The following is a 25,645-nucleotide window of genomic DNA, read 5'->3' as shown; positions in this document are numbered from 1 at the left end:
TGTGGGAGGGGGTGCAGTGTGCAGGAAGGGGCTCAGGGCAAGGGATTGGGATGGGGGTGTGTGGGGTGTACAAGGGGGTTCAGGGAAGGGGGTGGGGTGCACAGTGCAGGAGGGGGCTCAGGGGGTTGGTGTGTGGCAGGGGGGGCTCAGGCCAGGGGGTTGGGGGTGCAGAGTGCAGGAGGGGGCTCAGGAGGGGTGTGGCAGAGGGCTCAGGGCAGGTAGCTGGGGTGAAGGGGGGTGCAGCAGGGGGTTGGGGTGCAGGCAGGGTGTAGAACTGATGAATGAAATTGTTTTTAATTGTTCACTTTATTAATAAAGTGCCAGCTTTAGTAAGCCTGGCACGATAGGCAAAAGATTGTAAGTTTTCAATTAATTAACCACATAGACTCTGAAGGAAATAGGAGTTTAGGTTTGGATATTATAAATTGCTCTTCCAGGAGTTAAAAAGGGAAATAGCTCTTTCAGGAGTTGTAAGTTGCTCTTTTAGGAATTAGGGGTTCTAGTGATTGATATTTATCAATTTGGTTTTGTGTTGTGGTTGGTGGTTGCTCACAATTGTTGAAGAAAATGTTTAAGAAAACACTGTCTAAAGATGGGAAATATTGCCTCTTGTACAAGAACCCACACCTTTTAAACACATCTTGCAAAAATTCGGACACAGCCCTTGGTCTGATCAAGTGTAAGCTAATATCTAAACCCTCAACTCCAATGGGAAAAAAAAAAAGGAAAAAAAGGAAGCAGCCACAGTTTGGCTTCTATGGAAAACCTGTAACGAGGTATTCCTTCAATGGGCTAAGTGTAAAAATGAAAACAACAAACTGCACCAAGATCTACAAGCCTCTGCTGCAAAAGCAGAAAAATGAAAATGTCTGTCCATTAGTACCCAAACCCAGTTAGATGCTCTTAAGGATGCGGCGTACAGAGTTAAAACAGAACTCTCAAATCTTACAGCAGCATACAAAAGAAAAAAAAAAGGGGGGGGGGGAATGGAAAGAAATATTTGCAAATAGACAAATTGCAGCAGTAACATCAGAAGGGACACTTGAGACCCCAGAACGGGCAGACTTTTGGGACCCCTCTGGAGATTGGGAAGGGGATATTTGGGTAAATCCTTCTCCCAGGGCCAAAATGCCATTGCAACAGTGCCTGCTTCTACCTCAGACCTCCAGGCCACGGCAAAGTGGCTGGGGATTTTAAAACAATTTTTTTTTCTAGATGAAGTGTTAAGTTCCTTTTACTGGGAAAAAGGAATAATTTAAACCCACAAGAAATGCACCATTTAATAAACATTTGTGCAGCCCCAAATACTGGATACTGTGGCAGAGACTGAGCAGGGTCAGCCATGGTGGGAGCACTGTGCTAATTTGTTTCTAAGCGTCTATCTTTCAGGCTCTGAACCAGAACATCAGGAGAGCTGGTACCAGCTGAAGAGTTATAAAATACCATGGTTATAGTGTCGTGACAAAGTCTGTGTTGCATGTTCCGTGTCTGTCTCTGGTGGGTGTCCTGTGCTAACATTGGGTCCAGATAAACAGGAAAATACTACACTAAACAGGATAAAGGTTTTTTCCTCTGTTTCCCCCATCTCCAACCAAATTATCAATCACATTCACCTCTATCCAAAAGACTTTGGTCCCCAATGCATCAGGTTTATTTTTTGTTAGGTTCTCTAATAATCATTTTTGTTGGTTTTGTTACTGATACTTTTGTATTGTTCCACACTTTCCTCTATGCACTCTGGTTCTACTTCCCCAAGCCCTGAAGGGTAGTTCATGGGCCCCCATAACCTGTAAGACCTTGGCCTGTGATTGTAGGGCCCCATCTTTCAGGTCCCCAGAGACCTCTTGAGAACAACTGTTAAGAATAGGGGATTCTGCAACATTTTAGCAACTGAATGTTAAAGTACACATCAACTTAACCTTGCATGACAACTGTGGTACTCCTACAAAATCTTTTTTGTTGTGTGTGCTTAAGGAGGTCCTGACCTCAGTGACTTATTATTTGATGGCTATTGCAGCATCAAATTTGGGCCTCATTTTGTTTGTCAATGTACCCAATTATTGTAATAGTGATGGTTTTATTGTACTCCCAATTATGATTGTTTGCATTTGTTTGTTATATCTGGTGTTTAGTTAATTGTAATGGTTTTAGTTAGTCACCTGGTTATAACTGTTTGGTTTGTTTGCAACAAATCACCTGTGCCCTACAATAACTACTGTAATAGATCAAGGGGCAGAGTGTTGTAGGAGCAGCCCACCTGGTCAGCAGTTCTAAATATAATTTTTCATCCCATCATTGTCATTATTAGTAATCCTGACTGTTATGTTGGTTCTAATGCTCTGCATGTGCTGCTGGATAAAACAGATGCATTCTAAATTGAAACCACAGGCTCACATTGTTTCACAATATATAGCCTTAAAACAATTACATAGTTTGACCCATTCAAGACCCCTGGATTGAAGGGTCAAAAGGGGGACAATGTAGAACTGATGAATGAAATTGTTTTTAATCACTTTATTAATGTAACTTCATAAGTAGTTTTTATGAATGAAACATTCATTCATAAAACCAGTTACCCCAATAACTGGCTAATTGACAATTAAGATGCTTGTTAAGAGCCATAGCTGTTCAGCCAGTTGCCCTTGTAAGTTTCACTGTCAATCCAATTCCTGCTTAAATCACTGAGACTTGCACTGTTTCAGTATTGTAACTTCTGTTCCTTGTTTCCCATTCGCTACACTTGCCTACATTGTAACGTCTGTTCACTGTTTGCCATATTGTAATTCAAACCCCATTTTAAAACACTTACTCCATTTTGTAAGGGCTTGCTGCAACCTTCATTTTTGCAAAACCCTGCTGTAATCTTATTATTTTAGTTTAGATGTGTGAATGAGGTATGTATGGATAATGGATTCAACCTCCAATGCCAGCCTGTCCTGATGAAATAAGTTCAAACACCAACGGCTGAAGATGCAGACAACAGCCCTAACAAAGTAAGAAGAGTCCACCCTAAAAAGAAAAGAACAAAGGTACAACAGAAGGAAGATCAAAGCCAGGTCCGAGGCTGACAGTCCCATCTGCAATTGATGGGTGATCAATCACACCGAACCCAGAAGCAGAGTGACACAGCAAGACCTATAGACTCTGGATTCAAACTAAAGCCTACAAAAAGGATGGGTGTGATGGAAGACTTTGGAGGGCAACTTTCTGCTGCCAACATGGGAGGGCAGACCCAGCCTTTCTTTGTGCCTGGCTTTCCTGGCCAGTTAGCCACCACAAGCTACGAACCCAAGCTGCAAAATCAAGCCACGGACTCAACCTATGTTCAGGACTGGTAACTATACAGCAGCTGCAGAATGTCTGATAGGGGTGTGTGTGGGTATTGAGTATTAGTTATTGGTCATAACACAATTTGATTTATCATAATAAATATGGCATCTTTGTCTTGTCCCCTGAAACAATCCTGTGTAGTTTTGTCTGCATAATAAGGGGGCTCAGGGGGGTGGGGTGCAGGAGGGTTTCGGGCTCTGGCCTGGCACCGCTTACCTGGAGCGGCTCCGGGGTGGCAGCAGCACTCAGCGAGGCTAAGGCAGGCTCCCTGACCCCCGACCCCACACCGCTCCAGGAAGCGGCTGGCACCATGTCCCTGGGGCCCCGGGGGGGGATGGGCCGGGGGAGGCAGAGGACTAAGTCCGCTGCCCTTGCCTGTGGGTATCTCTCCCACTGGCTGCAGTTTCCTATTCCCGGCCAATGGGAGCTTCTGGGGAAGGTACCTACAGGCAAGGGCAGCGCACAGAGCTCTCTGCCCCTGCTCCCCCAGGGGCTGCAGGGACATGGTGTGGACCGCTTCTGGGAGCAGCGCTGGGTCTGTGGCACCACAGAGGTGGCAATCCCATGGGCTGGATCCGGCTCACGGGCTGTAGTTTACTCACCCCTGTTCTAAGGAATGGTAGGAGCAAAAACAGCAGAATAAAGACAATTGACTTCAAGAAGGCAGACTTCACCAAACTCGGAGAATTGGTGGGTAAGATCCCATGGGAAGAAAGTCTAAGGGGAAAGAGTTTAGCAGAGTTGGCAGTTTATTAAAGAGACATTATTAAGGGCACAAGCGCAGACTATCCCCATGCATAGGAAAGATAGGAAGTAGGGCAAGAGACCACCCTGGCTTAACCAGGAGATCTTCTGACAAACTCAAAAAAGCATCATACAGAAAGTGCAAACTAGGTCAAATTATGAAGGATGAATATAAAAACACAAACAGGTAGGGACAATTAGAAAACCAAGGCACAAACTGCGATTAAACTAGCTAGGGACATAGAAGGTAACAAGAAAACATATTACAAATTCATTACAGCAGTGGTTTTACACGAAGATTTCCAAAGGGGTCTGCACCTCCATTCAAAAATTTTTAGGGATCTGTGGTTGAAACCCACTGCATTACAAGCACGAGGAAGACCAAGGAAAGGGTAGGCCTATTACTCAGCGAGGAGGGAAAGGCAATAATAGTAAATACAGCAGTGGCCGAAATGTTAAATGCCCTTTTGTTTCAGGTTTTTCATCAAAGTGGTTAGCAGAGATTGGCCAACTGACATAGTGAACATCACTGTACATGCAGTAGGATCTGAGGCTAAAATAGGGTAAGAACTAGTTAAGAATTACTTAAACAAGTTAGTTTTTTTTGTAGGTAGGCAGTCCTAATGAAATACATCCTAGAATACTTAAGGAAGTGGCTGAAAGGATATCTGAGCCATTAGCAATTATCTTTGAGATCTCATGGAGAACAGGAAAGATCCCAGAAGCCTGGAAGAAAACCAATGTAGTACCTATTTAAAAAAATGGGGGAGGGAGGGAAGGACAACTCAAGGAATTAGACACCACTCATCTTAAATTCGGTATACCTCTACCCCGATATAACGCTGTCCTCAGGAGCCAAAAAATTTTACCACGTTATATCAAACTTGCTTTGATCTGTCAGAGTACACTGTGCAGCCCTGCCCCACCACAGCACTGCTTTACCACATTTTATCCAAATTTGTGTTATATCAGGGTAGAGGTGTACTTCTAAAGATAACGGAGCAAATAATCAAAGAATCAATTTGTACCTATCTAGAAGAGAAGGTAATGGTCAACATAAATTTGTCAAGAACAAATCATGTCAATCAACTACTATCCTTTGACAGGGTAACAAGCATTGTGGATGTGGGGAAACAGAATGTGTGATAAATCTTGACTTCAGTAAGGCTTTTGATACGGTCTCACATGAGCTTCTCATAAACAAACTAAGGAAATATAGCCCAGATGAACCTGCTATAAGGTGGGTGCACAACAGTTGGATAACCATACTCAGACTAGTTATCAGTGGGTCACAGTCAAGCTAGAAGGGCATATTGAGCAGGGATCAGTACGGGGTCCAGTTCTAAACAATATCTTCATAAATGATTTGGAAAATGGCATAGAGAGTACACATATAAAGTCTGCAGTTGATACTATGTTGGGAGGGGTTGCAAGCCCTTTGGAGGACAGGATTCAAATTCAAAATGATCTGGAGAAATGGTCTGAAATATTTAGGATGAAAATCAATAAAGACAAATGCAAAGTACTACATTTAGGAAGGAATAATCAATTGCACAAATACAGCCTGGAAAAGAGTACTGCAGAAAAGGAACTAGGGATTATTGTGGATCCCAAACTAAATATGAGTGAATGGTGTAACACTGTTGCAAAAACAAGCAAACATGATTCTGGGATCTATTAGTAGGAGAGTTTGTAAACAAGACACGGGGAAATAATTCTTCCGCTCCACTCAGCACTGTTAAGGCCTCAGCTGGAGTAGTGTGTCCAATTCTAGGTACCACATTTCAGGAAAGATGCAGACAAAATTGGAGAAAGTCCAGAGGAGAGCAACAACAATGATTAAATGTCTAGAAAAGTTAACCTAACAGGAAAGATTGAAAAAAATTGAGTTTGTTTAGTCTGGAGAAGAGAAGACTGAGGGGAGAGAGAAGTACAAAAAAAATTGTTATAAAGAGGAGGGTAATGACTTGTTCTCCTTACCCACTAAGGACAGGACAAGAAGCAATGGGCTTAAATTGCAGCAAGGGAGATTTAAGGGCAGTTAAGCACTGGAACAAATTACCTAGGGAGGTTATGAAGAGCAGGTTACATACACCTGTGAGGGATGATAATACTTAGTTCTGCCTCAGCACAGGGGAATGGACTAGATGACCTATCAAGGTCCCTTCCAGTTCTACATGTCCATGGTTTCTATGTGCAGGGCATCTCAGCACCACTCAGCGGCTGGCTCCAATCCAAACTGAGGCAGCGGGGACAGAAAGCTGCTCCCATCGGATAGTGGCTGGGTGGTCTGGGATTGGTGGGGTGAGTTCCCTGTGAATGGAGGGTGTCCACCTGCCAACACCTTCCTGCACCTGTTGGCAGTCTCAGCAGAGGGCCCTGCTGCCCTGGTACTGCAGAGCATCAGATAGGCAAGCGACAGACCCCCCGGCCCGACTCAGGGGTAGGATGTGGGAAGTCAGGGTGCCCATCTGCCCGTGGTGAGTGCTGCTTGTACAGCTGGAGAACTTACAGCTCTCTCGCTCTCTCTCTCTGTAAGAAAAATATGACTGAATGCTGAGGCTGGGGGATGGGGCAGGGCCCTTTCACGCAGGTGGGGCCCCATCACCACCTCTAAAGCCAATTAAATGGGGCTGAGAGCCAGGCACACCCAGCGCCACAGCTGGGCAAGCAGCGTGGGGTGGCTTTACTACCGGCCCCAGCCCAAATTAATGATGCAGCTCCTGGCACCTGCTGATGAGCTACAGGGGAAGGAAGTTTCCAAACAGGCCCTTTCCCCTGGGGTTAACACCTCCCCAGCGAGGAGAAGGGAAAGCACTGAGAGCAGGCACTGGGGTGCTCAGCCCCTTGGGGTGGGTGCAGGGCATCTTGGGGCTGTCAGTCCATTGGGGTGGGCGCTAGGGATCCCTGGGCTATCAGCCCCTGGGGGTAGGTACTGGGGAACTCTGGGCTCTCCGCCCCTGGGGATGGCTGCTGGGGATCTCCAGGCTCTCAGCTCGTGGGTGGGGGACTGCCTGCTGTCGCTTGGGGTTCCTCTTTCTATGGGTGTGTGGTGCGGAAGTGAGGGGCTGGCCCAGCGCTGGGGGAGCTGCTCGGCGATGCTGCTGCCGTCGGAAGCGGTTACAGAAGAGCTGTGCGGTGGGTGGGGCGGGCTGGGGAACCGCTGGCAGAGCCAGGAAGGGAGTTCCTAGCATTAGCACAGTCTTTCCTGAGCAGGAACTGAGAAGGCCCTCTGCGGATCAGGGGCATGAGTCAGGGTGGTGGGTGGGGCTGGGCGCCAGCCCCTTGGGTAATGCACGTCGGGGAAGGGCGGCAGTGGCTTGGTGTGGGTGGGGGACGGGGACTGGGTGCAGGAGCCTGACAAACCAGTCCAGCGGTCAGGGCTCCCTAGCGGTGCAACAGTCACATCAGGGGCCATGTCTCCAGGGTGACCCCAGCGAGCGTGTGGGGATGGGGCATGGCGCGAGGGGACCCTTGCCCTGGGAGGGAACCCAGCAGAGAGATGCTGCGGGGAAGGGACTCACCGTATTTCCAAGGTTACGGAGGCCGGTCAGACCCTGTACCGTCTTGGAGTTCTGCAAAGAAAGAGCACCGGGGGCAGATAAATGGCGGCTCTCAGGCAGTCAGTCTAAAACCCCTGGCGGACACAGTGGAGAGCAGTGACCGGAGAGCTGGGGGGCCATGCCCTCTTGCCCCTCTGCCTGTCTGAGCATCCATGTGACGATCTAGGCTAGGAGTAAACCAACAGGCAGCTTTCTACAGATGCTCATTGACTCCTGCATCTCCACAGCCTCCCCAGGGCACAGGCCAGTGTCACTATGTCCATGTTACAGATGGGGAAACTGAGGCACCAGGCAGGGCAGACACCTGGCCAAGGCCACATGGCCAGGCAGAACAGGGAAGGAGACCCAGGAATCTGGACTTCTTGTTCTTTGCTCAGGGTACACCTCCCATTTAAAACAATACTTCAAAGACCACCTCCTGCTGAGTCTGGGGAGCATTCCTAGCACCCACACTTCCACCCTCGAGGTGGGACTTTAGCCCTCATGGCAGCATGACCTGGGCCTTTCCTCCCAGTGGTCATTAGGGATCCAAGTGCCAGAACACCCCGGGGGACCACGCGGGTATAGGAGCCTGGCTGAGTGAGCAGTGTCCCCCTCTAGTGGTTGGTGAACATACAGGGTAACAGCCTACTACTGCTACCTCCTAGTGGAGTTTCTCCTTCAACTTGAGTGGCAGAGGCCTGTGCGTTTGGACCTACGTTCATTCCCAGCTAACAGTAGGGGTGAGGGGTCGTTACACGAAGAGCTGAGGATGTTAACTGCCCCAATGGCCACGCAGAGACCCCAGGAGAAACACTCCAGCCTGCAGCGGGGTGAGAGGCGTAAGCCATGGAAGGTAGAGCATCTGCCCTCCCCTTAAAAGCACTGCCCGTGCCACTGTTCACCCCCATGCACACGCAGACTGCTGCGGCTATGGCTGGCGGAGATGGGTCAGAACCGGAACCATCCCCCCACCTCCACCCTGGGCTTGGGGGGCTCAGATTAAATGGGACCCGACTCAGCTGCTCAGAGGAGCATGGCCAAGCTGAGATCAGCAGTAGCTTCTCCTGGGCACTCAGAGCCTTCCCCTTCCTCCAGCCCTTGGGAACCAGGAGGGGACGGGGCCTGTGAGAGGAACAGTGCTGCCCTGCAGAGCCCATCCTGCCTTGCCCCCAGCCTGGCGCTGCCTTGGCGAGGGGCGGGGAACTCGGGCTTTCTCCCTGGAGCTCATTAATTCAGGTTTCCTCAGACTCTTGCTGCGAGGGCACAGTCCAGAGATTCCTTCAGACATAAAGCCTGGCCCTGGGCTCAAAGTCCCGGGCAGTCTTTCATCTCTCGCCTGTCTCCTCCCTCCCCCTTAGCACCAAGAGCTCCGGGGAGCAGAGTTCTGTATGCCAGAGGCGAAGGCAATCCCCACACAGCTGATCTCTGGCCCCTGGATTTCCAATTGAGTGGATCCTTGGAGGCCAGGATGGGGGTGGCTGGAACACACTGCTGCCCAAACAGATCCCCTCACTAGTGAGGAAGGATGGCCCAGTGGTTAGAAACACAGATTCCCAGCTCTGCCTCAAACTCCTGGTGTGACCTTGAGCAGGTCCCTGGGGGTGTGTCCGCACTGTGGCAGGAGGGAACCCCCGCGGCTCGGGTGTGCCCGAACTGTGGCGGGGAGGCTGGGCCTCCCAGCCCGGTGTGTCCGCACTGCAGCAGGGAGCGAGAGAGTTGGGATTCCTTGGTCCTGCCGGGCTGTTGCTGAAGGACCAGTGAGTGCAGTGGGACTGAGAGAAGCCCAAGGGGAGGAACTTAAATAGCAACCAGCCTGAGCCATCGCCTTTCTTACTGGTTAACAGCTCTGTCATTCTGTGAGACCCAACGGGAAGCATGCCCCTGTTCCAACCTGAAAGCGGAAAGTAACAGCGGTCGGGGGGAGGGTTGTTTGGGGTCCCAGCCTGCTGAGCCCCTGCAGTGTAGCCGGATGAGGGGATGGGAAGCCAGGACTCCTGGGAATCTGTTGCTGAGCCATAACCCCACTGGGACTGACACCATAAGCGCGTAGGAGACAAACTCATTGTGCGGCTAAGAAGCAGTGCAGCCAGCCCTGACAGAGGGCGGCCATGCCCAGAGAGCCCTGGGCAGGGGTTGGGGGGATGCCCATTGCCTGTAATACTGAACTAGGATGTGAAAGCAGCTAGGATGTGAACTGGGCACCCAGTTCAGGCAGCCGGAAAAGCCCCACTCAGCATGAAACGCTTCATCTGAGAGAGCATCAGGCAACCAGACCTTTGGAACTCCATCTATCTAGCTCAGGGGTAGGCAACCTATGGCACGTGTGCCGAAGGCGGCACGCGAGCTGATTTTCAGTGGCACGGATTGCCCGGGTCCTGGCCACCGGTCCGGGGGGCTCTGCATTTTAATTTAATTTTAAATGAAGCTTCTTAAACATTTTAAAAACCTTATTTACTTTACCTACAATAGTTTAGTTATATATTATAGACTTCTAGAAAGAGCCCTTCTAAAAACGTTAAAATGTATTACCGGCACGCGAAACCTTAAATCAGAGTGAATAAATGAAGACTCGGCACACCACTTCTGAAAGGTTGCCAACCCCTGATCTAGCTAAAGTACACTCACCGAACTGCAAGCCAGCTTGGTTCAGCACGGCAGCCGACTCTGCCAGTCTCCCTGCCGCCCAGAGCGACAGCACTGTGAGCTTCCTCACAGCAGTGCCCCGACACTGCCAGCCAGAGTGACAGCGCTGTGATGTGCCTCACAGCAGTGCTCCGACACTGCCAGTCAGAGTGACGTGCTGTGAGCTTCCTCACAACAGTGCCCCGACACTGCCAGCCAGAGTGACAGCGCTGTGGTGTGCCTCACAGCAGTGCCCCGACACTGCCAGTCAGAGTGACGTGCTGTGAGCTTCCTCACAACAGTGCCCTGACACTGCCAGCCAGAGTGACAGCGCTGTGGTGTGCCTCACAGCAGTGCCCTGACTCTATCAGCTAGGAAAGGCAATGTGAGCTTGCTCCAACTAGTAGGTCTCCAATGGCAAGAGCTCCCTTCCAACAATACCCTGTCACTGCCAGCTAGGACAGCCGGAGCCGGGAGGCATCTCATGCAAAGCGCAGAGACAAGTGACAGACTCCAGCAGCTGGGCAAGTTAAAACTGACACGCATCCTGGCCATGTTACCAGAAAGAACAAGAGAGCAGGGACAGGCAGAGAAATGGGCGGTGCTGGGACCAGGAGCACAAACCCATGGGAGAAGAGAACTATGGGATCGAACAGATGACACAGACGCATGGAGGGGAAAGGACTTGGCCAAGGCCACAGAGAGTCAGTGGCAGAACTGGAGATAGAACCCAGGAGTCCTGATTCCCTGCACTGCGCTCTAAGTGCTAGATACCACTCCATCTTGGGGCAGAGGCTAGAATCAGGAGCCCGGACTCCCATCCCTGTGCTCTCACCACTAGCCCAGCCTGCCCCTGCGGGCAGGAGGAGGAGTGCTGGAAGCCCAGGGGTGTGAGGTGTCGGAAGGGTGGGCTGTGGCTCTGCAGCTCTCCAGATGCTAGCAGCATGCAGTGCCCAGGGGGTTAAGGAAGAGACTCTCACCCCCCACCCCATGGGAGGCTGAATGTCAGTGACGTTACCCCCCGACGCAGCGAGAGGAAGGGGAAGGGGAGGGCGCTGTGCCAGCAGCTCCAAAATAGCAGCGGCTGGTGTGTGTGTGGGAGGCCCCAGCAACAGCCCAAAATAACCCAGCTACAATTACACATGCTGCTTAGTGACAGCGCGGGCGTCACAGCCCGAGTCCCCATGGGGAGCGGGGCCAGGTCACCCATGCCCAGTCCCTGCCCACTGCCCTGCAGGCCCTGCCCTGCTCACAACCAGGGCTCCGGGAGCTGGGCCTGGCTGCCCCACAGCAGTGCCCTGCCACTGCCAGCTAGGGGGCTGCAGTGATGTGAACTTCCCCACAGCAGTGCCCTGCCACTGCCAGCTAGGGGGCTGCAGTGATGTGAACTTCCCCACAGCAGTGCCCTGTCACTGCCAGCTAGGGGGCTGCAGTGATGTGAACATCCCCACAGCAGTGCCCTGCCACTGCCAGCTAGGGGGCTGCAGTGATGTGAACATCCCCACAGCAGTGCCCTGCCACTGCCAGCTAGGGGGCTGCAGTGATGTGAACTTCCCCACAGCAGTGCCCTGCCACTGCCAGCTAAGGGGCTGCAGTGATATGAACTTCCCCACAGCAGTGCCCTGCCACTGCCAGCTAGGGGGCTGCAGTGATGTGAACTTCCCCACAGCAGTGCCCTGCCACTGCCAGCTAAGGGGCTGCAGTGATATGAACTTCCCCACAGCAGTGCCCTGCCACTGCCAGCTAGGGGGCTGCAGTGATGTGAACTTCCCCACAGCAGTGCCCTGCCACTGCCAGCTAAGGGGCTGCAGTGATGTAAGCCTCCCCACAGCAGTGCCCTGCCACTGCCAGCTAGGGGGCTGCAGTGATGTGAACTTCCCCACAGCAGTGCCCTGCCACTGCCAGCTAAGGGGCTGCAGTGATGTAAGCCTCCCCACAGCAGTGCCCTGCCGGTCCCAGACACTCCTCACCCTGGCTCCGACCCTCTCTGGACACTTTAACCATCTCTCTTTCGGGACGATTCCTGCTGTGGCCCCGAAGCTCCCAGCAGAGCCAAGCAGCCCCTCGCGATTAGGCCTCAGGGATGGGCTGTCTAGTGAAGACACCGCTACAGCTGGGGAAGCGAGGAATCTCCAGGTCTGGGCTCACCCCTGCCTCCCACTCTGTCCCCGGTGGATTGGGCTGGCTGGCTGTGCCCTCTCTCCCACTGCTGTGAGTGAGCCGAAGGTGGGTCAACAGCCCCCTGGGTAGCATGATAAAGGGGGACAAGCCCCAGGGCAGGATCCTCCTGGGGCCCTGCCAGAGGTCTGCTGTGGGGCTACCGTGCAGGGAAGCACCAACAGGCGCGTCTTGCTACTTCAGAACCAAATGCTGATAAATCGGCACAGCCGATCTAACTCGCACCCGAATCAGCTGCAGGAGACAGGCCAGGACATTGCCTGACATCCGTACACAGCCTCCTGGCTGCTCTGCACAGGTAGCCTCCATACCCTGCGAGCTTCCCCTCGGCAGTGCCCTGACTCAGTGGGAGCTGGGCACCTTGTGCAGAGCCCAGAAAGCAGTGACTGATCTGGCAGATGGTTATGGAAAAACTGACAAGTGGCCTCCTGGATTATCATACAGGAGAGAGGAGTGGGAGGGGCAGCAAAGAGGTGAGGGGGATGAGCGAAGGGAGCGAGGCATGCATGCTGGCTGCCTCGGGTCATTGTAACGCTGCAGGAATTCGGCTGGGTCTGTGCCCTTATCAAAAGGGACTGATGCAAGTGGCAGGGACGGGGGCTCTCCCATCCTACAGCCACCAGGACCATATAAGCCCGTAGGTGGAGCAGCGGGGCCTGGACGTGTGCCCTGGGGAGGAGCTCAGGGGGTGACAGCCAGGGGGGAGCACAGTCGGAGCTGATTTATCAGCTAGAGTCTGGGCTGCTGGAAGGGCCCCCTGCCTAGTTGGGCCTCTCCCCACAGTCCCCTGAGGCCCCACTTTCCCCCCCATCAAGGTGCATTCCCCATAAAGCCCCTCCTGGCTCCTACTACGGACCATCCCCGGGGGCTGCCCAGGAATTTGTCTCCCTGAAATCACGTGGGCTGGCTTTGGCCAGCTTCCTCTCCCCTGGCTCTGCCCCTCAGCACAGGGGCTGGTGAGGCCGGACGTGGGTAGCAGAGGAGGGCGAGATGCAGAGGACAAGGAGGGAATGACCAGCAGAGAAGACTGGAAGGACAGGGCGAGGGCAGCAGGCTGCAGCTCTGGTTGGGGTAGCATAGGGCTGGTTCTCTCCGGCTCTCAAACTCTCCTTTGGGGCCCTGACATACGCCCAGCTTCCCCACGAGGTTCCCCAGCCGCATGGGCTGGAGCTTGCTCCTCTAGTGCAGACTCAGGAACCAAGAGCGCCCTGGGAGGCGAGTGCTGCTCCCTGGCCACGGGCAGGGAGCTCGCCCAAGGCGAGTGGCACTCGCACTGGGACGGGAGTAGCCGGCAGCCTCTCCCACAGCCAGCGCTCTGGCCCCGCTCCCCACAGTGCCTCCTGCTGGGGAAAGGCCAGGTCCGGAGTAGCTGGGAGCTCCCCCCACAGCCCACTCTGTATTGGGAGACAGACCACGGCTGGAGTTGGAGCAGCTAATGTCCGTGTGCTGTCAGAGGGCAGCTTGGTGGAGATCAGCCATTCCCCTGGAGCCCTGACCTGTGGCCCCCTTGGGCAGAGGCCTGATAATGGTGGAGAGTTATTGTACAGCATGCTGTCCTCCCCCATGATTTGATGCTGGTTAATCCCCCTCCCCGGCCCTGGACTTTATTTAGGACTTGGGCATGGCCCGGATGGGTGAAATCGAACTGAGGAGCATGGACAGCACAGGCAGAACACAAGATGTCCCCGCGCAGGGTTTGCTGGACTGGAGAGACCAGCCAGGACTGGCTCCCCTCTCTTGGCTGCGGGACGCTCCCCCCACCCTCACCCCCGGTCACTTTAGCCCCTCGGGTTTCCCTGCTGGAGCAGAACATGAGGTGCAGCGGCACCAGCAGCACACAGGGAGCCACATCAGGGCAGGCGACTCTTACATAAGCTCCTGCAGCCTCACGCCCCCTTTGCTCTCTCCATTCATCCCATCTAACAAAGGAATGAGCCTGCCCGGAGCCTCGGGTGCTGCGGCTCCTGCCCAGAGGGGCCCCCGGGGCGCCCAGCGGGACTCCTCACAGAACGGGCCAACCTCAGCCCTGCTTACACTTCACCTGGGGCCAATATGGCCCAGGATTCTGCTTGTACGAAAGGGGACACTGAGGCACAAGGAAGGGGGAAGAGACTTAGCCAAGATCACAGAGTGAGTCAGAGCTGGGAAAAGAACCCAGGAGTCTGGACTCCCACTCCCTCCCTGGCCACTAGACCCTACTCCCATCCCAGAGCCAGGGACAGAACCCAGGAGTCCTGACTCCCAGTTCCTCCTGGCACTAGCCATTAGACAATACTTCCTCTCCCAACCAAAGCCAAAGGAAACTGACAAAATTCTTTTCTGATCCACTGACTAGCTAGCTTGCAGCCCTCACAAACCCACAGCGGGGCTGATGTCCCAGCGCAATAGACCCTCATCCCCCTGACAGCACCCCGCTCCGGGTCAGTCCTGAGCAGGGGCAGGTCTGGGGAGTGCAAGGACAGTTACAGGCGCATTAGCATTCAAGGAAGGTCTGAGCCCTTTGGGATCAGCTGCAGGTGCACAGTGGTTCCCCTCTCAGGCTACCTGTTGGCGTCACAGATAAGGCCGAGAGGGGCAGCCCTGTGGGACGTGACAGCCCTGCTCTTTGCCAAGCTAGGCGAGTATCCCCACCCAGTTATGGGGTAGGGGGAGGCTGGGACACAGAGCACAGCAAGCCTGGGGTAGAGCTGGGAAAAGAACCCAGGAGTCCTGGCAGGCGCTTGCTGATCTCACTACTAGTCCACCCTGCCTCTCACCCGCACAACAGACCTGGCAAGGGCAGCCAACAGAGCCTAGGCTCTGGGTGGCAGACCCAGCACTGCCAGCGCACCAAATGGGGGTGGGTGCAGGAGGGGGCGCCCTGACCCCGACAGCATTTAACACCATGCCAAGCAGGGGCATTGCCAGGAGCCGGGGAGCCTCCCCCATCCCCTGCCAAAGCTAAGTTGCAGGGCACTGCCCGGGGGGGGACGCAGGCCACCCCCCCCCCCAAGACAGGGCAACACGGGACAGGGGTTCTCTCTACCTTGGTCTTGTTGAGAAGGAGCCCCACGAAGGTGGAGACCACCAGGGATCCCGGCATGGAGGTCCTGCCGGGGCGCAGCTCCTTGTGCAAGCCGGGGAAAGCGGGGGGCTCCTCGGGCATGGTGACGGTGTAGGAATTCCGCATGCTGCCCGGCTCTCGGAGTCACAGCCCGGGCATTGGGCGGGGGGCTGCGTGCTGACGGGGGGGGGGCAGCTTCGGGGAGATCCCTGGTGTCCTGGGCGTGGAAAGTTTGTGCTGCAGCCAGGGGCGCTCCCTACCCCGCCGGCTTGGGCACGGATCAGCACTGCCAGGGCCAGGAACCTGCCCTGCGCCGCGCTCCCCTCTCCGGCTCCCGGCTGCTTGGCTCTCCAGCCCGGCCCGGCCCCGCGCTCGCTCGGCTCCGCCTGGCTCCCGCCGCTCCGCGCAAGCCGAGCTGCTGACGGCACCTGGAGGGCTCTGACATCAAGACGGGGGAGGTGCATAGCGCTCGCTCCGGCGGCCCACGCCGCCACAGGACGGGAAGGGGTAGCCGAGGGGGGCACGCGTGGGGCGGCTCTGCAGGGCAACGCACAGCGTCATAGCAACCCTGGGGGGATTGGGGCCCACGCGTGCCGGGCTGCAGCCCTGTCACGCCACGGCGGATGGTCTGTGAAACTGCTACAAGCTGCAGAAAAGTTGGCGTAGGCTGCCGGCCGGCTGAGAAACCCCTGCGCTGCATGCTGACCCAATAGTGGCTCCTTGTCTGTCTGTCTCCAGCTCCTCTCGCCTGTTTTAGCCTTTGATCGGAAGCTCTCCAGAGCAGGGACTGTCTTTTTGTTCTGTGCTTGTACAGCGCGGAGCACAAGGGGCCACCATTGGAGCTCCTAGGAGCTCCCCTCATATAAAGACACAATGAACTGGTTTAAACCAGCGGCTTTCAACCTTTCCAGACTAGTGGACCCCTTTCAGGAGTCTGATTTGTCTTGTGTACCCCCAAGTTACACCTCACTTAAAAAGTACTTGCTTACAAAATTAGACATGAAAATACAGAAGTGTCACAGCACACTAGTACTGGAAAATTGCGTACGTTTTCATTTTTACTATGTAATTACAAAATAAATCAACTGGAATATAAATATTGTACTTACATTTTAGTGTATAGTACACAGAGCAGCATAAACAAGTCGTTCTCTCTATGAAATTTTAGTTTGTACTGACTCTTCTAGAGCTTTTTATGTTGCCTGTTGTAAAACTAGGCAAATATCTAGATTCATAGATGGAACTGGCTTCCATCTTAGCTTCTACTATGCACTTCCAACTGGCCACAGATTTGCTACACTTAGCGCTTGGGCAACACTGGGCTCAATCCTGAAGCCGTTATTCAAGCAAAACTCCCACGGGCCCTGCTGAGTGCTCTGGCTAAGCAAAAACAAGAGGTGCAAGCTCTCATCTGAGCTGTGTATAAGGAGCCTATTACTATGGTATCCCACGAGAGCCGACTGTGAGGCAGGTAAATATTATTGGCCCCAGTTCAAATCTGGGGAAACTGAGGCACAGAGCGGAACAGTGACTTGCCTGAGTTTCTGCAGCGAAGGCAGCAGCAGAGCTGGGCAGAGAACCCAGGTGTCCTGACTCTGGGGGCATGTTCAAGCAACACAGCTCTCTCAATCACAGAAATACAGTTCTGTGTTAGTCTGTTAACTGACTGACTGCCAGGCTGGTGGTCTGATAGATAGCACAAGGGGCTGCAGTGACATAAGAGTGCCATGTATCAGGTGTCTTTACCTTCTGCTCTGGGTAAATTTCCATTATTAGCCTCAGCATGTTTTCCTCCTGGGTATTTGGAAGAACAGACTGACAGCTTCTGCCCAGCACAAACTGGCTTCCAAGCCTCCAGCTGACACTCCAAGCAGCGCGGCTCACGTGAGCGGCCCAGGTCCAGCACGCAGGCCGTCCTCCTAATAACCACATTGGGTGAAGCACAGAAGCCACCCCCCTCCGATCACCCCACTCCGGGAGTCAGGGATAGGAGAGGCCTTGGGCGGTTGTTATTTTAATGCTAATTGCTCCAAAACCAAAGGTAGCCTCCCCCAGCCCCAGATTGAGGCTTCTGCAGACATATTCTGGGGGAGCTAACTATAGGTTGGAGGGTGAGAGGAGGACACTATTTCTGGCAGCTTTAAAAATACTCAAGGCAGCGCCTTGCGGTGTTCATCTGCAGGGGACTTAGATTTTCTCATCAAAGTGTGACAGTCATTTCATTTAACACTGTGTGTATATATATATACACACACACACACAGTATACTGTACACAGGCACATACGCAACGTGGACGCAAATGCCTACCCGCGCTCCCAACTCACAGCTTACAGTGTACACACACACACACACACAATGCATACGCAACGGCCTGCACTCTGTACCCCCTGTATGTAGGCTTGGCAGAATTCAATTCTTTTTACATCATTTCAGTGGTACTGTCAGTTTCTTTTTAAACTTTTAAAATTTTATACCTGTTTCCATTGTCAAAGTTGTGGGAAGTTATGGGGAGGGGAACAATAAGTATTGTATAAAGCAACAGAGGGTCCTGTGGCACCTTTAAGACTAACAGAAGTATTGCAATACTTCTGTTAGTCTTAAAGGTGCCACAGGACCCTCTGTTGCTTTTTACAGATTCAGACTAACATGGCTACCCCTCTAATAAGTATTGTATGACAGTCGGCGCTGGGTTTCAAAAAATCTGTCCATTTCAATTACTACAGATTGAAATGTATTTTCATCGGTTTGTGCGTGTGTGGAGAAATCAATGTTTACCAACAAAAATCTAATCCTTCCAAGCTTAAATATACTGTGTACACCCCCGCCCCCCAAATGTACACATGCAGTGTACACACATTCACACACACAGTATATAGACACACACACTATATACACACAAACTGACTACACAGGAAGACCCACACAAACAAAAGTGTATACTGTACGCACACACACACACAGTATAAATAGACGCACACCGAGTCACCGGGAAGACCAGGTCAAACCCAACCATGCAACGTGAAGCCAGGCTCCTAAGGATTCCTGTGACAGACGGTCCACCCTAGCAGGACTGTCCGTGCAGCATGATAGCAAAGGTGGAGCACACCCACACTAATACAGACTGGCAGATCACGCACTAGACATGGAAAACGGGAGACGGCGCAAAGCCAGAGGACAGCGACCGTGCAACCAACGAGCCAGGGGTGAGATCCGAAGAGAGGGGCTGCATGGCTGGGGGAGGCTGCATGGCGGAGTGGCCTGTCACCTGCTCAGGTGAGCACAGAGCGGGGGACGAATCCCAGACCCCCTGAGATGGCCCGTGCAGGGAGCCCAGTCAGTGGAAGCTCTATTCACTTCCCAAGCAGCTGGTTCACCCTCAAACTCCCTGGCGATGTCCCCATGAGGGCATCAGGGTGTGTGTGTGGGGAAAGGACGGCAGATACTCTCCAAGCAGCCCCAGAAAGCAGGGGGCACACGTGCCCCAGCTTTGCCCTCCAGGCCACGCTCAGAAGGTCAGCCAGTTGGCTCTCGGCCACCCAAGTGTTTTCTCTGCCCTCCCAAGGGCAGAGCGTTTGCCTGGTAGCGCCAAGCCCGCCCTCCCCTCTGGCCAGCTCAGGCCTCCCGGTCTAGATGCTCTTGCCTCTGTTGTGTTACGCAGGCCCAGAGAGCACTGACCCCCAAGTCGGGCCGGAGTCACCCAACGGAGCTCTGGGAACCATTCCGGGCAGGTGGTGCCCAGGGGCCAGGCTGCTCCAGCTCAGCAGGTCCCACAGCATGACAGGGGTCATTATGGGATGGAGCACCTGGGGGTGAACCCTTTACCCTCCTGGCCCCAACTCACACTGTGCAAACTCACGTTCCCAGGCAGCTTCCTACTCTGCCAGCAGCTCTGCAATGAGCCATCAGCTGCAGGGACAGCCCAAGGCCAGAACCAGGGGGCAAAACCCACCCCCTTCCCCACAGCTTGGGGCCGGTTCCCCTCCAGACCCAGGTCCGAATGGACCCGTCTCCCATCCCAGCAATGCAAAGAACAAGTCAGTAAAGAGACACCACAAACCTGGCTCAGGGGCTGGGGAATAGGACATGTGCCCTTTCCCCTCTAGCGGGCACCGAGTCCAATCTGGTTACAGGTGGGGAGGACTGGCTGGCTTGGGCGGGTGGGGCATGGGATACGGGACCCTTCCCCTCCAGGACACTGGTTCCAGTCTGGCCCCAGGTCAGTCGCGGAAGAAAGTTGTTACTCACTGCAGGGGACAACCTGTGCCGAGCGGAGCAGCCGCTGCATCCCTGGACCCCATGGTTTCATGCTGCCCCATCCCCCGGGCGGTACATGAGGGCTTGCCATGTCCCTCGCTGCCAGTGGGGTAACAGGAGCTAGGGTCATAACCACACAGCTGTGGTGGAATCCGGAGAGAGGCCCCTGTGAGTCAGCTGACGACAGGCTTCCCAGAAGCCGGGTTATTGATAGAACGCAGCAGGGCTCTGTGTGATCCCAGAGGGGAGCAGAACCCACAGCCCCAGGAGCTGTCGCAGAGGGCAAGGCGGGGCGGACACCATGCTGAACCCATCGTCCCCACTGTCCCAGGGCTTGGTGCAGCTCCCCAGCAGTGACCTTCCCAGCAGAGGATGCCAAGAGCCAGCTAGCAGTAAAAGGCCAATGGGTTCAGGCACTGGCTGCAGGCCAGTCCCAGGAGCTGGTTGGGACGGAAGCATGAGCGGCTGGCAGCAATTTTATGGGTGGCTGCAGCCACCGGATACTCAGTTCACCCGATGTTCTGGGCAGTTAATGGGGCCGCACAAGTCCGGGAGCTCTACCAACACAGCTGGGAAGCAAAGGGTGCCCTGCCAACCCGCCCCCTCCGGGGGAGCTCACTGACTGCCTTGCCCTTTCGCCCAAGACTCCCAGAGCACTGAAAGAACGTTCGTTCAAGAAGCTTCACAGCTGGGGTCAGATTGTTGTCCCCAGTGGCAAGGTAAACTGAGGCACAGAGCACTGCAATCACATGGTCAAGGGCAGAGATCAAGACTAGAACTCCGGAGTCCAGACTGCTTTACCACTAGACAACGCTCCTTTCCAGAAACAAGAACAAGATCTGGGAGCCCTGACTCCCATTCCTCCTGCTCTAGCCATTAGACACTACTCCCCTTCCATCGCCGGGAACTGGACTCCCAGATTCTTGCTCCAATAACTCCTGTGATCTTTGCTTTCCACCGCCCAACATCTTAAGTGGCCCAGGCTGAGGTTGAGGGAGAACGGTCCGGGGACCGTGTAGCCAAGGGAGCGCAGCTTCAAAGACGCAACGGCTCCAAAGTGACCGCAAGTAACCGGCATGACCCACGCCTCCTGGTTAATGGAGCAGAACCGATCGGAGACCTGGATCAGCAGCCTCTCCTACCCCTCTCCACAAGCCGCTTCCGGCGCTTTGTGTTCGTGGTTTAATTATTTTTTTATGATTTTGCTTCTGGGCTCGGAAAAAAAAATAAGACTGGAAAACAGCAGAGAACATTAAACTGCCAGTGAGGACCATAACGTCCAGCCAGGACAGCGGCCCCCACACTGCACCTCCTGATCCCCCCCACCCCGATTAGTACCATCAACACTGCCATCACGCCTACGCCCCCAAACCTAGAACTGGGCACAACTTTTGATTAAAACTTTTTTGGGTGAAAAATGCAGATTTGGGTCGACCTAAACAGTCCACAACTTTGTGTCGATTTCGGGACGTTGTTGCCATGAAAAAAAAAAAAAAAAAAGTGAAATTTTTTTTCCAAAAAAGTCAGTGTTTTGACCTTTCGATTCAAAACAACCTTCACTTTTTTTTAATATATTAAAAATGGGGGTGGAGGGGGTGGAAATAAAGCCCAACATCAAAATTAAAATTTCATTTTCGATTCAACTTGAAACGATTTCCCCCTGGTTTTTCAGATTTGCCAGCGAACGGAAAAATCCATTGCTCATACAGCTCCAACCGAAACCCTGCTGCGCTAGGAGAGGCTCTGACACAGCGCCGGAGGTGGGCCAGGGTCCGGGCTAAGGTCACCATTAAGAACATACTAGGTGTATTGTTAGAACACAGTAAACACTAAGGCACTGCCTGGGAAAAGCCAATTGGGATCACAGAGGGGGAGAAAAGACAGACTTCTCCTGCCCACCATGCCTGTGTCTATGAAAAAGCCGAGTTGCCTGCGGGGAACGTAACCCCGTTCCAGGCCCCGGGGAGGAGGTGGGAACGGCCTACCTGCAGAGTGCAGCGAATGGGGAATCTCACTGTCTGCAGAGGACAACTGATGGGGGGCCTGCAGGGGACCCAGTCAGGCCTCTGAACCCCCCTCCCAGTAAATGATCCCCCACAGGGAGGGGAGAGGCCCCCACAGCTGCCGGATTGTGTGTCACACTACATGGACGGTGGTGGCAGGCGTGAGGCCTAATGGCTAACGAGATCGGGATGGCAGGGTCCCTAGAGACAGGTAGGTCAGTGCCACATGTAATCCGTACCCCGTGGTTTGGAGTCAAATCCCGTCATTGCTAGGAGGGGAACCCAGAGCCCTATGCTGCCCATGCGTTTCTGTTGGGGAAGCAGAGGGACTGGCATTGCCAGAGCCCAGGTACCGAGCGCAGCCTACTGAGCCAGGAGTTCAGACTTCCCTGCCCTCTGTTCTAGCCATCAGAGCGGGTGGCTGCAGCCGGGCGGACACCCCAATGCTGCTGTGCGTGAGATGTGTTTGGAATGGTGGTGGTGGTGGTGGCGGGGGGATGACACCTAATACTCCTCCCCCCACCAGCCACGAGTGTAATGGGAGTTACAGAGCTGCCGGGGAGAGGGAGAGCTGGGTGCGTGCGGTGACAGATCAGACAGACACTGCTCCCAACTCTCTGCTACCTTGTCTTGTCACTGCCACCTGTTCTAGACCTGCTCTGCACAAACCCACCCTGCCCTGGCAGCACCGAAGCCCCCACGCACCAGTGTCAGCAATTACATGGAGCCGGTAGACCCAGACCCAAGTGCTCTGCAAAGCATCCAGCCCCAGCAGCAGCCGCGCTCCCCCACCCCCCGGCAGACAGACCGTGTGTGGCCACATGTTGGAGCCTGTAGGTAGGAGACTAGAGCCTTCCCTGCAAAGTGGCCAGCAGCTCCTCCCAGCGCTGGTCGTGTCCGGCTGCACCCCCTCCCGTCCTGCCCCATAGCTGAGGCCAGGAGTTCTGAACTGCTCCCAGCTACAGGGGGGTGGGGGACATGGTACAGGAGAGGATAAATAATCAGCTTTTATGCTCCCAAGGGCCTCACAGGTGATAAACGCAAGGATCCCTCACCTACTGCTAAATGCAGCTGTCTCTGGGGTGGAGCATGGAGGGAGGGCGTGTAGGATTTTGGCTGAGAATCACAATCATAGAATATCAGAGTTGGAAGGGACCTTAAGAGGTCATCTAGTCCAACCCCCTGCTCAAAGCAGGACCAATCCCCAAATCCCTAAATCGCCCCCTCAAGGATTGAACTCTCAACTGTGGGTTTAGCAGGCCAATGCTCAAACCACTGAGCTATTCCTCCCCCACAGGGCAAACCTGTGGCTCTCTCACAAAGCTGCACCATGGCATCTTTAACGCAAGGAGCAGGGCTTTGACATGCTGGCCCCCGAGTCCTGCGCAGGGAGGGGGCTTTGTGTGATTTCCTGGGGAGGAGAACGGCCAAGCTGGCCCTGCCAGGGTTCGCCCCTGTGGTTCCAGGGAAGCCGTCCCCTCTGGGAGAAGGGCAGTAAGAGAGAGGGCGAGAGCTGAAACGAGAGAGAAAGTAATGGTGGGAAAGTCTCAGACAGAGACAGGAGGATTAAGGAGGGGTTAAGCCTGTTATGTAAGGTTCTGCCTGACGGGGACCTGCCAGCGAGGGCTGGAGAGAACCTGCCCCAGCTCCGCTCCCCGAGCCAGGCTCCTGCACATGGCAAGACGGGGTCAGCCTGGGAGAAGGAGGAAGAAGCTGGAGCGGCGTCTCTCCTTTCTCTGTGCATGCCAGGGAACCGCACAGATCAGGGCAGGCAGCCCACGGGCCCAGCCCCTTGCCCTCTAGCCAGGCTTAGCCTCAGCCCGAGGCAGGGAAAGGGCCGATCCCAGCTGAGCACGGGGCCAGTGGGCAACGCGGCAGGGGAGACTGGCCCCGGCGAGCTGCAGCCCTGCGCACTGGCGTGTGAGCTAGTGTCAGTGGGGGGGGGCAGGGCTGTACACCCGGCTGCTTATGCGCGTGCCTCAGCCAGTGCCCGCGGTGCAATGCCTGGACGAAAGAAACCAACAGCCTGAAAACTCTCTTCCTGCCGCTCTGGAGTAGACCGCCAGGCAGGAAAAGGTGAGTCCCCCCAGACCCCTGACCGCTCTCGTCCACTTCCAAGCCTCCAGCACGGGGGCAGGACAGCACGGACCTGGGTTTGCATCTGTGCAGGGCAATGGCCTGCCTGACCAGGGATGTATTGGGGGGCAGCTGGAGGCCCTCCAGAGGAGACAATTCCTGGCTACAGCTGGGCATTTTCAGGCAGCTTCCCCAGTCCTGCCTCCCATGGATCAGCCCCAGAGGCCAGACACTCTCGTACTCAGCCATGATCTGACACCTACGGCTGCCCCATCCCTTGGTGTAAGACAGGGCCTTTGGGTGGGGGAACGAGCAAACGTCCCAGCACAAAACAGGCAGGCACTGAGCCACCCGGCTGCAGACTCACCCACCAGGACTCTGAAACCTGACCCCCTTAGCTCTGCAGCCCCACGGATGGACGGAGGGGCCCTGTGCTTGCCTGACTCCTGCCTTGGCCATGCCGCAGCCAGTTCCTTCCTGGTTGGTTGGGGAGGAAGGGCGGAGAGGGATAGAAAAAGCGACCAAGGGGCTGAGACGAGATCTTGGAATGAAATCCAAGTGGAAAATTACCAGCCTGGTCCGATGTGCTCACACAATGGGCTGTGGGCGTGGGAGGCTCAGCCCTGGGGGCACGATGTCTCTGATCTGTACCCAGGGTATGAAATGCTCCACTGCCCGCTTCACAGGTCACCAGAAACCAGCAGCCAGGGAAATGCCACCGAAGGCTGCTGCACCCTCCCTGGCTAAAAAGCCCCTCGCCTAATGGTGCCACTGAACGGATCCATTGTCCCATCCAGCCCAGGGCATCCAGCCGAGGCATCTCAGCAGAGAGGAAAGGGACTGGATGTTCCCAGTGACGGTCACATGGGAACAGGCCCATGGAGAGAAATGTGGGTCTTCGGTACATCGTGTTTGCTTCCTATTTCACTTAATTTACATGGATGTTACAGATGTTCTGGGGCACCCCTGAGCTTGGGGCCCCAGTACAACTGTCCACCCATTCTCCCTCTCATCAGCCCTGCATGGGAACCCTGTTGTCCAGCCCAGGTGCCCAGCCCCGAGGCCCCTGGGATAAGTAGGGCACAGGGAGCTCCAACATCGCCCAGCTGGGAGGGGTGTGGTTGGGTTCTGGGAACAGGACCGTGTCCCCATCGCGTATGGTTCAGTAAGTGGCACACACCGAACCAGCCGCCCCAGATGGGCGTCTCCAGCTGCAAGCGCTGCCCGGTCTGGGTGATGTCACCGGAGCGCCTTTCGCCAGCAGGGCTGATGTGGGTGATTCGTGACAGCAAAGACTGTGCGGGGGGCCCAGAGGCAGCAGGTGTGGTGCAAATGTCTCACATGCAGTCCTGCCCGGCAGCATCCCCTGCCACGCCAGCCCTTGGCATCCCACGCACAGCTCTGCCAATGCCCCTCCTGCCTGACCTGCCCTCTCCCCAGCCTGCTGGGACCACCGCTCCAGAGCCGGCAGTCTAGGTGTCCCATGCACCCAGAAACTGGCAGCACAGACCCGCTACCGGCGGGATGATTAAGGGGTTGTTGCGATGGCACGAGGATGCAGCGTCAGGGGAGCTGATGCCCCCCCTGGCAGCAGCGGGAGGGGATGGGTTTGACCCCCCAGCTGTCACAGGGCAGCCACAGGGCGAGGATGTCTGGCTAGGCTGGGTCCCTGGAACAGGACTCCCGGGAGAACCAGGCCCTGCAGAGCCTAGGCCAGAGGGGGAGGCTTGGATTGCCCCTAATTAGGTCGCTGTGTCCATCTCGCGTTCTCTCCCAGGCTCCAATCCCCAGAGCTTACATAACAGTTATAATTGTTTAATGTCAGCTTTGGCACGCGCACACACACACA

At 54.6% G+C, this 25,645-nt stretch overlaps 1 protein-coding gene across 4 annotated transcripts in view; it reads right to left on the bottom strand.

Moving 5' to 3' along the window:
• The window catches only part of USP2 (ubiquitin specific peptidase 2), a 50,988-nt gene that overhangs the window by 22,839 nt on the left and 2,504 nt on the right, over positions 1–25,645 (bottom strand). Inside the window, exons 2-5 of one of the 4 annotated variants that reach the window (XM_065417160.1) lie at positions 18,513–18,524; positions 15,750–15,785; positions 14,574–14,596; positions 7,599–7,649 (exon numbers count right to left, since the gene is read on the bottom strand). In XM_065417160.1, coding sequence (XP_065273232.1) covers positions 7,599–7,649; positions 14,574–14,596; positions 15,750–15,785; positions 18,513–18,524 — 122 coding nt within the window. Of the gene's footprint in view, positions 1–7,598; positions 7,650–14,573; positions 14,597–15,444; positions 15,589–15,749; positions 15,786–17,042; positions 17,052–18,512; positions 18,525–24,530; positions 24,540–25,645 lie in introns of those variants that run through there. The other 3 variants (XM_065417159.1, XM_065417161.1, XM_065417158.1) reach the window with 3 other exon arrangements.

This window comes from Emys orbicularis, chromosome 15 (genome assembly GCF_028017835.1).
Source record: "Emys orbicularis isolate rEmyOrb1 chromosome 15, rEmyOrb1.hap1, whole genome shotgun sequence".
NCBI lineage: Eukaryota > Metazoa > Chordata > Testudines > Emydidae > Emys > Emys orbicularis.
Note: the sequence above shows the minus strand (reverse complement) of the source record. Positions and strands in the feature narration are given on the sequence as shown.